Consider the following 12,001-nt stretch of genomic DNA (forward strand, 5'->3'; position numbering starts at 1 on the left):
GGGGATTTTTAAAAGGAAGTTAGATGAGCACCTTGCCGGGGTCATCTGACCCCGGTGCTCTTTCCTGCCAAGTCAGGGGGTCGGACTAGATGATCTACCTAGGTCCCTTCTGGCTCTAGCTACTATGAAACTGTGCTCATGTGGTCTGTGCATGTCCCCCCACCCACTCACCTGGAGCCTGCACCCAGGCTGCCCTGCGGTCCTCTGCACTGCCACTGCTGCCCCACTGGGCAGCCTGAAGCAGAGCCCAGAAGCAGGCTCCAAAGACAAGTGTGTGCTTAATGCATTAAAAAAAAATTAACACAAGAACCAGTTACCATGTTAATCATGTACATTAACTGCAATTAAATTGACAGCCCTAATATTTATTGATGTAAAAGATACACTCACAATGTCAGAGGGATCTACTGATACAGCAGGTGAAACTGAAAGACCAAGGAATAATGCTAACTACCTGGGGTACCATTTTATACTAGGACAGATCCTTTGATTTCCTTGAAATAACCACGACCAGAATCAGGCCATTTCATTTTGCCTAAATCCCTGCAGCACATTTCTGTAGCCTCCCACAACTTTTGGGCACCACCTATGCTTTTACAAAGTTTGTTTTGTTCCTTTATGTAACCTACCAAGTCCACAGGGACTCTCAGCCATTCTTTGGACAGGAAATCTGTACCAACCTCTGTTCAGTGAGCCACAATGCAGAAGCTACTAAGCTAGTCTTCAGGGCAATGCACAACCTACACTCCAAGGCATGATGTTCTTGGTCCTTTCCTAGGGAATGAGTCCTCTGTAGGACTCAAAGCTGGTTCTTCAATAAGGCTAGGGACAGATATTACATATAAACCAATTTAAATGATCAGAAACTGGTTTAAACCTGTAACAGAACAGATATTCAGTACACATAAATCAGTTTGAAAATGGCTGAAACCAGTCTGAGATAAACCTGGTTGAATGTAGTATCAGACTTAACTGATTTGGGTCAAAGCGTTTTATGCAATGTCTGTCCCAGACTCCTTCCTGGTTTAAGATAAGCCAGACTCCCCCAGCATCCCAGATGTCTGAAGTAGAGAGCCCCGCCCAGGGATGCAAGAGACCTGGGCTCACCTTACCCCTCTGCTCCCTGGCTGGAGCTCTGGCAGAGACAGCAGGCACAGCAGTGTCTACCTGGATTCCCTGTGCCCCCTGCCTCCCAACTCAAGCAGGGATTTACCCATTCCCCTCGACCGCATCACAGACCATAGGCAGCATGTGGTATGCTAGCTTATGCTGAGAGGTGTCTGTGTAAGGCAGACAGGACAGTGTCCGCTTAGGGCTTTCTGGAGCTAAGTAACAAGTCAGCTGGTAATGTCCCTCCATTCCTTCCTTGGAAAAAGCTGTTTAAGAAGAGCTTGAACTAATGAGAGACTTGTTTTGCTGATGGGCTTATAAATGTTCCATTAGCAACTCCCTGCTGGACTGGTCAAGAGCAGGAGGGGGCAATCAGAGCATCCTGCCAGGGTCTGGCCACACCCCCACTCCCCCCTCAGCTCAGCACTACAGAAGCAATAGGAGGTCTGCTCTAGTACCCCCCCATTACCACCAGCTTCTAGCCTGAGCCACTGCAAGCATACGCCTGCATTTCTTCAGTCCAAAGGAGGTATCTGTGTGGTTACAAACTAGTTCAGCCTAGCCAGGTTATACTAACCTGAAAAATTCAATCAATTCAGGCTCAGGCTTTTTGAATGTCTGTCCCTAGCCTAAGGAACAAACAGTGCTGCACTTACATTGTACTCCTGATGCATTAAAGTATCAGATCAGAACAACTCCAAAGTCACACTATTAAACGGCAGACCACCGCTTACTCCCCACCTATTGCCTTGACTAACCTGAATTCACTATTATTACTTACACGAAGGAGCTGTCAAATGTCAACTCAAACAAAAAAAAAAAAAAAAAAGTCAGGAACTGGGCACATGTCGCATCTAATTTTCAACCACTATGAATCAAATTGAGGCTTTTCCCTTCCGAGTCATTAGGGAAGTTTCAAATTGTTTATTGCCTTCCTGACAAATCAACAGAACTATTTTTTGCTTGTGACCTTAAGGGAAGCATCAGTAAGGAATATGAACAAATAATTCTTTCCAGCACAGAAATCTTAGGTGAAACATCTGGATATACTTCCACGTCGTAAAAATTCTCATACTGCGGGGAGAAGAAATTCAGTGAAATTACACTGGAGTGACAATATTGGTAAAGATGTTTTTTTGTTTGTTTGTTTGTTTTACACAAATATAAGACCTTAAGGGCATCTTTACACATGCTCGGGGGGGGGGGGGCAGCACTTTAATTAGAGTGACTCTGAGAGCCACTCTAATTAAAGCACCTGCAGCATCTCATGTAGTCAACATCCTGTGCTTCAAAATGGCAGTGGGGGCACTTTAACTAAAACTCATTGACAAGCTTTAGTTAAAAATAGCAGTGGGGGTGCTTTTAAGTGTGGAGACAGTGAATACACGAGATGCAGAGACTGCTGGAGCATGCCAATATGTATGCTCTAGCAGCCATGATTAGTCATGAAGACTTGGATTAAATCGAGTCTGCTCGAAGGTGCTGTAATTACAGCGCATCAGAGCAGTGTCCCCGCACGTCTAAAGGCACCTTATGAGACCATTTTTCCTTTATATTGTAATTTATACCCTCCCATTAATTTGTACCTGCCCTTTTCCTTGCATCTTTGTACAGCATAATAAGCATCCCAGAAAATGGGGAAACAACGAATAATTTGCCTAGGAACATAGAAGGTGTTTTCCTAAACCAAGACAGAAGGAGGCAGCAAAAATCACTGTGGGTAAATGGACCTATTAGGAAAAAACCAGGAAGCTTGCACCGTATGGGATGTTCCTGCATCAGCTGGGGATTGGACTCAACAGCCTGACAGAGGAACAGCTCTCTGGCGGGTCTCCAGTATGGAATGGTCCCAGTCACTGATGAAAATGAAGTACATTAGGTGAGGACCTACGGAAGAACACAAGGGCACCTACTTAAAAAGGAGAAACTCTCATTCACGTCTCAAAACTGATCTTTGCTGCTGTTGTAACTGGAACATAGACAGGGGATGAGAAACCCTGTCCCGACTCCTCCCTGCTGATAGGAAAAAGACAGGTTTCTGGCAGTGGTGGGACTTGCTCACTGACATAGACAGGTACACTTTTAACACATGGTTCATAGAGCTCATCACAGCTACTCAGCTGCCTCCCATCAATATTAACATAAATCCACTGCTACCCATAGGACAGTCTTTATATGCTACCTCAGTCCTGGAAGAGCTTGCAATGATCAACATGCATGAAACCATTAAATTTTACAGCTGTCCATGTGAACTATGTGCTGATGGACCCAAGTCAAATGCCTCTCTTTTACAATGTTTCAGGGATAAAGCTTGTAGCTGTGTTGGTCTAAAAAGCAGAGATAGGAAGTTGCTCTGTGAATAGGGAGATTAGGCAGGGACAAAGCTCCAGCAGGTTTCTTCCCTGAAGGTGTCAGATATCTGGCAGGGAGGTGAATTTTGCTCATTTCCTGTTTAGCAATGAAGTTTATGAATGAAGCCATGAGCTTTGTCCCTGCCTAATCTGCACATTCATAGAGCAACTTTTTCACAAATGGACTTTGAAGCCCAAGGAAACCTCACCATCCTTTACCTCCCCTGTGCAAGGTAAAGTTTCTTTTCTACCTGGGAGAACTTTTATGATCTTGAATCCTCCTCAGCTTGACGCAGGGTGTTTGGACCCGAAAGCTTGCAAAGAAAGAATTTTTTTTTGCTACTGTTTAGTTGGTCTAATAAAAAAAAGATCACCTCTAAACCAAGAGTTTTGTCTGCCTCTATCTTTTACAGTGAAAGTTTCATGAAAGGGAGATGTTAGAGATGACCTAGTTTCCAAATGACTTTCATGCAGGCCATTTATGATGCACTGTAAATAAGAACAGCTTTCAACTATACAATTATTTCAAAATGCAATCGGTATTTAAGTCTGAACAGTAAGTTTATGGCTAGTACTAACCAGCTTGATAATGAAATATGTATAATGCAGTAAGTTTATATAGATCTCTCTCTTCAATTATGCTTTTCATTACATGTGTGTAGCCTGCTCTCCCCATCTCTTTCAGGTGCCCACCTAGAATTTTAAAATTGTATTTTAACTCAATTCATTACACAAAAACAGACCTTAGACCGCTCAGAAAATGCTTGTTCAGTGGCTAAGCATCTCCCTCCCTCCATCACCCGCACTTTCCCCTAACCGTCTCTTCTGAAACGGTGTGTCAACCTAACTTCCTAGTACACTAGCTGGTACAAGTACTACACAAGAGTCAACAACCATCACAGTCTATTCCAGTGGTGTTCAAACTTCTGGCCCTGTGTGCCAGATGAGGGGTGTTGAGCCCATCTGTGGGCCAGATGGGACCCCACGTGGCAAGATCAGGATCCAGGCACCCTGCACTGCCTCCACCTGGTCCCACAGCTTGGGGGCCCCCACAGCACACTGCATGCCTGACCTAGAGTGCAGGGCCACATCCCAGGGGCTTCCCGCAAACATGTGGGGAGCCCTTCAGATCAGGTGACAGTGCAGTGGGTCTGGCCCACAGGCCAGAGGGTTGAGCACCCTTGGTCTAGTCTGGAAATAAAAACACAGCCTGAGAACACAATGTTTTGGACAGGTGGAAACCTAGTAAGTATTTGTTCTTTGTTAGACTATATAAGCCCATTACAGCATTATGGTCAATGTATTATACCAACTATTTTTGGAATTGAGGAATAAAAACCAGTAGGTTAAGTTAGACTGCAAAATCCATCTCCAAATTCTCTAAGGAATGCCTGCAGTCCCTTACAGAACAAAATCCTGAGAAGCCCAATAGCTGAACCAATCCCCAGCCCCATTTCTGAAAACATCCAGAACCCTGTTGCTTTGAAAAAAAATATGAATTAGGCCAGAATGCACCTTTCTGCCATATGTCTGTGCAGAGGCATGTGCCACTGAGATGGAGAATCTAAGTGGAGAAGCCCTTCCATCAGAAACACTGCTTTCCACTTGCTCACCATGGAGAAAGACATTTTTGCTGCTGCTCTTGCTAACTTCAAAAGCAATTTTCACATCCAACTCCCACTAAAATCAATGGGAATCTTTCCAGTAGCTTCAAAAGGAGTTGGATTGGCCCCTAATACTGTAAAATTGCTATTTGCTTTTACAAGGACAGCTCAAAGTCATTGAAAAACTTGCAGATTTCAATTAGCCCGAGAATAAAGCACAATTTCAACAAGGAAAAACAGACTGAAGCTTAAGACATTAGCTGAACACAAAAGGACTCAAGGCAACTCTTTTCAATTTCCAATTTGGCGATTGAAATTGCCTCCGATTCAACACTCAAATCAAGCAACAAAGGGAAAAAGAATTAAGAATCTAATTTCCACCCTTTTCCAGTATAGCTATTTACACATAATTTGCTGTTAATCATAAAAGGTGCATGCGAGTTTCAAAAAATTATTAGAAAAAGTAGTGGGGGGAGGGGGAGACTTGGATCACAGGTGTACATAAACAACATTAAAGGACTTCAAGCTCTAGACTTTACTTTCAATATGGAATAAATTCAATTTGAACACGAGTCTGATGATATACCGTTTCTTCAGAGCAACTTTTCTTACAGCCATGGCCTGATTTTACTAGTGCTTGTTAATCCCTTTCTAAAATAAACCTGCAGTTTCTGTCTCACATTATAGATCTGCTTCCTTCTTTTCCAATGCTCCAGTGAAATGCAAAGAAAAGAAGATCTTAGATTGGTTGTTGGGTTTTGAGATCACTGAGAACAGGCATTACTTTGATTAGGAATTAAAGTCTAGGCCACTAGCAGAGACCAGACAACCAGAGGCTACAGCAAGGGCTACAATAAACCAGCCACCAGGGGTACAGCACAGCACAGACTTACCCAGAGCCTCAGCTGTCGGGAAGGTGCGCATGATGAGAAATTGCAGGATACAAAATTGACACAAAAAGGAAAATTGAAGTCAAACTGGTGTTGCAGCATTCCTAGTGTTAACACATCAATATCAGCACCGAGTCAGTGCAGAGCAGGCTATGTTGATTATTTCCATGCAGTTTATCAAGGCAGATTTCTAGTATCGAGTTACAGCAATTCATCAACAAAACAAGCTCCCAGTTACATGCCTAGTCATTTTATTTTTAAAGGATTTAAAGTTCATTTTGCAATTTATAAAAGATGAACTCTGTTCAACTCGCTCTTCCTAGGAAGAATGTGGGAGCTTGTCCCTGTGGAAGTTACACAATATATATACTGAAATGTCAAACTCATTTACTTGACACACTGGAACAAGGTAGATGTCTTTCCATCTTCCACTCTCCCTGACCCTCCATTTAAAACAGTAGACACACAGGGAACAGTAGCTCAGGGCTTTGTAAATTGTGCTCACGTACTAAGGGCACTGTAGAAGGCTCTCTTGCAGCTTTATTAAACTAGTCGTCCAATCAGCTGAGACACACAACAAGGTCCTTACCATGAGAACTTTTGCCCTAAGTTTTCTACTATCCTTAAAAATCCTCCAGAAGAGCATGTCATTTTCTAACATGAAACATACACCGTTTTCTTAAAGACCAGCTATTGGAAACTGGAGTGTGGATTATATGCAAGAATACAGTAAAAGCAGGTTCTGCTGCTTCCTGGATGAAGAAGTCAAACATGCAGCAATCCATAGGCAGAACAGTGACCCAACCCTGCTCCTTAGCTGCTACTCAGCTCCTTGCTACAAGGAAAGATATTTTCCATCATCCTTCTGCCTTTTAAAAACCAAGGTCTATATAATATTGTAACGTGTGTTGTATGCAAGAAAATACAGTAAATCCCTCTGAAAACTAGAACCGATAAATCCAAACAAGGTTTCTTGCCAATGATTTGCCAGATACCTTCCTCTTATCTTGTATACAGTGGAACGTACATGGCAGGGTCGTGAGTAATGCAACATTCAGAGAGACCATGGCTTTGTCTATATCAAGATTTTTCCTTAAAGTGTTACAATTCCCAAGAGTTATTACTCCTACTTTAGCATCACATGCTCCAGTCCCTGGTAACCATGAGCCCCATCTGCAATCCCATGCTCAGGGTGGAGTTGCAGTTAAATCACTCCAAAGGTAGTTTAACAGAAAATATCCTAGCACGCACATTCTAGAGTATGCAACGCCAGCTAGAGTTTAACGCCAGCTCTTCATGATGGTCACACAAAACTGACTGAAGGGTACTTAAATGCTCATCTGTTCACTTAGGTATCTATCCCCAACTCCTATCAAACTGGAGCATACAAGAATCTAATTTATTCTTCTCTCTTCAGTATAACGTGTACACAGCAACAGCCATACTTTACATTTTTTACAGCTGTGCCAATTATTCAAAATGAAAACATCATCCAAAAATCAGCTAACAAAAATATGCTTAACTTTGGACCTTACCCAAGCAAAAATAAGAAGGGGGTGGGGGAAGCACTGGAAGCTACTAAACTGATTTTATTAGTTTACTGAAAAACTGCTGTGTTACTACAAAAGGCAGTGCCGAGACTGAATCTAAGGCAGAGGTAGGGAAAATATGGCCCCACAGGCCAGATCTGGCCCATGGAGGGTCCCTTGGACCCACTCGCCCAGGGCATGGCACATGCAGCCTGGCTGGGGTGGTGCAGTGGCCGGACTCTTTTCCAGTAGCCCTGGCAGTAGCAGCTCCTTCCAGCTGCTGCTGCTGCTGGATCCAGCCCCTCTGCCCAGGCACCCCAACCTATCCACCTTGCATCCACCACCAGGAGCAGAACGCTTGACTGGCATGAGGTCGAGGCTGGGCAGGTGGGGCCAGGGAGACCCTGGGATCTTGGGGAGGCGAAAACATGGGGCCAAGCTGCGATCTGCTGCCTCCACACCAGTTCTGCAGCAGGAACGTGCAAGGAGCAGATCACAGCTCTGCCCTGGCCCCAGCCCCGTGTTGTCCCTGCCCCACAATCCTGGCCCTAGATGCAGCTCCTCGCCTGTCCATGCAGCTCCCAGGCAGTTTAATTGGGGAACCCGGGAACATGGCGGTGTGGGACAAAGTCCGAGTTCTGCAGGCAGGGATGTGCAGGGGCACATTGCAGCTCTGCCCTGCCTGACACCGTCATCACCCCACAATCCCGAGGTCTCCACGAAGACTGGCTGGGAGCTGCAGAGGCAGGGCACACTGAGCAAGGACCTGTGTCCAGGGCTGGGACCTTGGGGCAGTGACAACGTGAGGCTGAGACCAGGGCTGAGCTGCAATCTGCTCCCTAACAGTTCTGCCCATGGGACCCACGGGCAGTGGATTGGATTGTGGCTCTGCCCTGGGCCCCAGTCCTGTGCTGTCAACACCCCTCCCTAGCCCCCACAACCCCACCCTCACCTACCCATCTCACTCCCAAACACTGCTCCTCACCCACCTGTGCAGCTCTCCAGCCAACAGGCTGCAACACCTGTATAGCACGCTGCTTGCCACATTTTTCATGGTACTGGAAATTCTTAGTGCTAACTGGACACCTGTCCATACCCTGAATGAAGCAAAACTGAATTGCCTTGGCTTAGTTTTAATTGATGCAGGGTAATGGGACCAGTTGCTGTGGAGCGACTGAGGCGTGATTAAGCCCTGCCCCTGTTAAGTGTGGGCACACTGGGAATTAGGGACTCCATGAAGCTCACAGCCCCTCGTACAAGGTCTACTCATTTAGATCCAAAAAAATCCCATTTTCCATAAATACACTTTTAAACCCTTGAAAGTTTTGTTTATACAGGGTAGGGATGCGGTGAGTGGCATTCTTCCCCGCTCTCTCCCCCCACCAACAACACACCTACACAACATATACACCCAAGTAGGAGAGAGCAAGTCTCTGATGAGGCCCTTTGGACTTCACCACTTTGCCATGCAGTCCCTCTAAGCCTTGCACTAAAACAATGCTGCACAAAGAATCTGGAAGAGAAGGCTTGGGGACTCAAGTTCCAGATCACAATGAGATCTGTTCAGCATAGCAGGAAACATGGAAATTAATTTTTTTGTTTTCCAGGTTATAGTCAAAATAGCTAACAATTTAATATTTTAAAAAAGCAAGATTTGATTATAGCTACAAAGAGTCTCTTACAATGGTAAATGCTTTACTGTCCCCAAAATGGTTATAACCAAGGGAGACAGGACAATTACATATACACAAGCACAGATCCTCAGCTGGTACAAACTAATCACAACTCTACTGAAGTTAGACCATCTCTGACCATTTCTAAGAGCAAAGGATTTGTCCCCAAGGCCTCAATCCTATAACAGATAAGCAGAAGGGTAACCAGAGGTGTTCTGCATATACCAAGGCTGACTGGCCACGAGTTCAAAAGAAAGTGGAGAACAATTTGAAAGCTGGGACGTGTAATTTGGTCCTCTGTAATCAACTGCATACATTTATATCAATAAAAAGCCTGAGAGTGTCTGCTTATGGCCTTACTTCAGTTGCTTTCAAGTTTTTTCATTTGTGAACCCCTGAAAAATTTCAAATGGAGGTGTGGACCCCCTTGAATCGTAAGTGTGAGCATTTGCTTACTTTTGATTGATCAGCCATCTTTCGTGGACCCTACAGACATAGTCTGTGGACCCCAAGTTGAAAACTACGTCCTCAAGTTTTCATAAAGAAACCACAAGAAAAGACCGTGGTGAACCTACTCAAGATTCATCAAGAAATTTTCAATCCCTTCATTTCCATAAAAGACCTGTCGTTTTGCCAAATATCATTTGGCTAACTTGGAAGAAAAAGGAATCCAAAAATCACTGATTTTACTTATTTAGAGTTCTAGCACTTATATTTTCCTTTCATTTTATCCCTATTAAAAAACACACACATACACCCCTCTCAAAACATTCTGATTGCGATTAAAAAACAAAACAAAACACACCTAAAGTATACTTTCTAATTACAGACCTAGAGAGTCAAAAATTGAGTTTCAGTGCTGTCACAAGGAATCAGATAAAGTTATAGCCTAAGCAATTCATAAGAGAGGAGATGAGCCCAAATGCATTCAGAGCTTTCTGGATTTCAACAGATGGAGGTGAAGTAGTCATGTCTGTGGGATGGACAGCAGCTTATCCTAGAAATCCCTACATCTAAAGCTGCCCTTATACTTTTATCTAAAACCAGATGGCCACTTTCCAGTTCATGTGGCAGAAATGTTGCAAATATTTTGATAGCAAACCATATCTTAAAGTGTAATCAAATCCAGATGTCAACATTACCTTGTCCTCCCATCACTAAAGCATTAAGGTCATTAAAAAACATTTTAGGTCAGGAATGGGCAAAATGCAGCCCAGAGACCAGATGCAGCCCACCAGGCCAGTCTATCCAGCCTGTGGGGCCCCTAAAAAATTTAGAAAATTAATATTCATCTGCCCTGGGCTGCCTGTTATGTGTTCCTCGACAGCTTGCCATAACTCAGCAAATGGCCCTCTGCCCAAAGTTACCCCTGTTCTAGGTGGAGCTGGTAGAAGATAATCTTGTTATTTATTGCTAGAGCACAAACATGCTAGGAACATCACAGGAAACAGAAGGAAGGAAGAGATACTTTTGCTTGAATCCAGGACATTAACAGTGCTTACACAAGTTACAGTTTTCATGTAAAATCGGGCCCCTGAAAGCGTTCTCTACCGGTGACGTAACACACGTGCACAGCTATAGAGAACATTGGTTCGATGGCCAACCTTGAAAAATTAACCCTGGTCAAATGAGGTATTAGATGAAGGTGCTCTAAAGCAGAGCACCTTAGAGAACGTGTATTCCCTCCAGAGCTAATTTTTTACATTGGGCTGCCAAACTGCTCTTCTCCCCAGCCCCTCCCCAACACTGTCAGCAGGGGAAGGAGCAGCATAAAGCAACCAGCTGGGCTTGGCCTGGCAAGAGCTGGAGGGGGGTGGGGTCAAACAGAGTCCAATCACCCCTCGGGGAACACTCCAGCTACCCTGGGTGGGATATGGCGGGGTGCCAAGCTGACAGGGTTTCGTTCCAAACATCCCCCCAGCTCTAGTCAGGCAAAGCAGTCGGCCGCTCCGTGCTGCTCCCTCTAATGCAGACAGGCCAATGGGTGCGGTAAGGGATTGTTTGCCAGCCTCCTTGCCTGCTGGCCAGGACCAGTGCAGGCAGGCTCTAGCCATCCCCTCCTCCCTGCTCCCTTCCCCAATCCAACAGGTGAAGGTCTGTTGGGTTGAGAGGCAGGGAAGGAGGAGAGCTTTAATTCATGGTGCTTTGTGTAAAGCGCCATGAGTTACAGCAAGGCCTCTAACAATCTGTAGGCATCCAAAGTGAAGTAGGAGAGATGAAGTAGGAGAGGGTAAAAAGCACCGTGTTCAAATTTGCTGATGACATTAAGATGTGCCAGCTTCAGGGATGATGCTCAAGGGCAACCAGCACGGTTTCATTAGGGGCAGTCATGTCAGACCAACCTGATTGCCTTTTATGATCAGGTCACAAAGGCAATGCATGCAGGTGTCGCTGTGGACGTAGTCTTTCTAGACTTCAGTAAGGCCTTTGACACCATCACCCACCCCATCCTCATTAAAAAACTAGGCGACTGTGGCATTGATGCCTACACAGTCAGATGGATTGCAGACTGGCTGAAGGGTCGTACTCAGAGGGTAGTGGTGGACGGGTCATATTCAACCTGGGGAGAAGTGGGTAGCGGAGTCCCCCAGGGCTCGGTCCTTGGGCCCGCGCTGTTCAATCTTTTTATCAGCGATTTGGACGACGGGGTGAAAAGCAACTTGTTTAAATTTCCTGATGATACCAAAATTTGGGGTGGGGTAAGGAGAGCACACTAGAAGGGAGGGAAAGACTGCAGCAAGACCTGGATAGGTTACAGGGGTGGGCTGACATAAACAGGATGCATTTCAATACTGACAAGTGCAGGGTGCTGCACTTGGGCAGTAGTAACCAGCAGCACACTTA

At 44.9% G+C, this 12,001-nt stretch overlaps 1 protein-coding gene across 12 annotated transcripts in view; it reads right to left on the bottom strand.

The window, feature by feature from the left end:
* The window catches only part of MTSS1 (MTSS1, I-BAR domain containing), a 164,560-nt gene that overhangs the window by 26,971 nt on the left and 125,588 nt on the right, over window positions 1-12,001 (bottom strand). For 7 of the 12 annotated variants that reach the window (XM_019552633.1, XM_019552663.1, XM_019552656.1 and 4 more), the window contains exon 7: window positions 5,959-5,970. The exons of the other annotated variants lie outside the window; for them this stretch is intronic. In XM_019552633.1, the coding sequence (XP_019408178.1) occupies window positions 5,959-5,970 (12 nt within the window). The remainder of the gene's footprint in view (window positions 1-5,958; window positions 5,971-12,001) is intronic. 12 annotated transcript variants of the gene reach the window in all.

Source organism: Crocodylus porosus, unplaced genomic scaffold (assembly GCF_001723895.1).
Source record: "Crocodylus porosus isolate Cpor-Errol unplaced genomic scaffold, CroPor_comp1, whole genome shotgun sequence".
Lineage (NCBI taxonomy): Eukaryota > Metazoa > Chordata > Crocodylia > Crocodylidae > Crocodylus > Crocodylus porosus.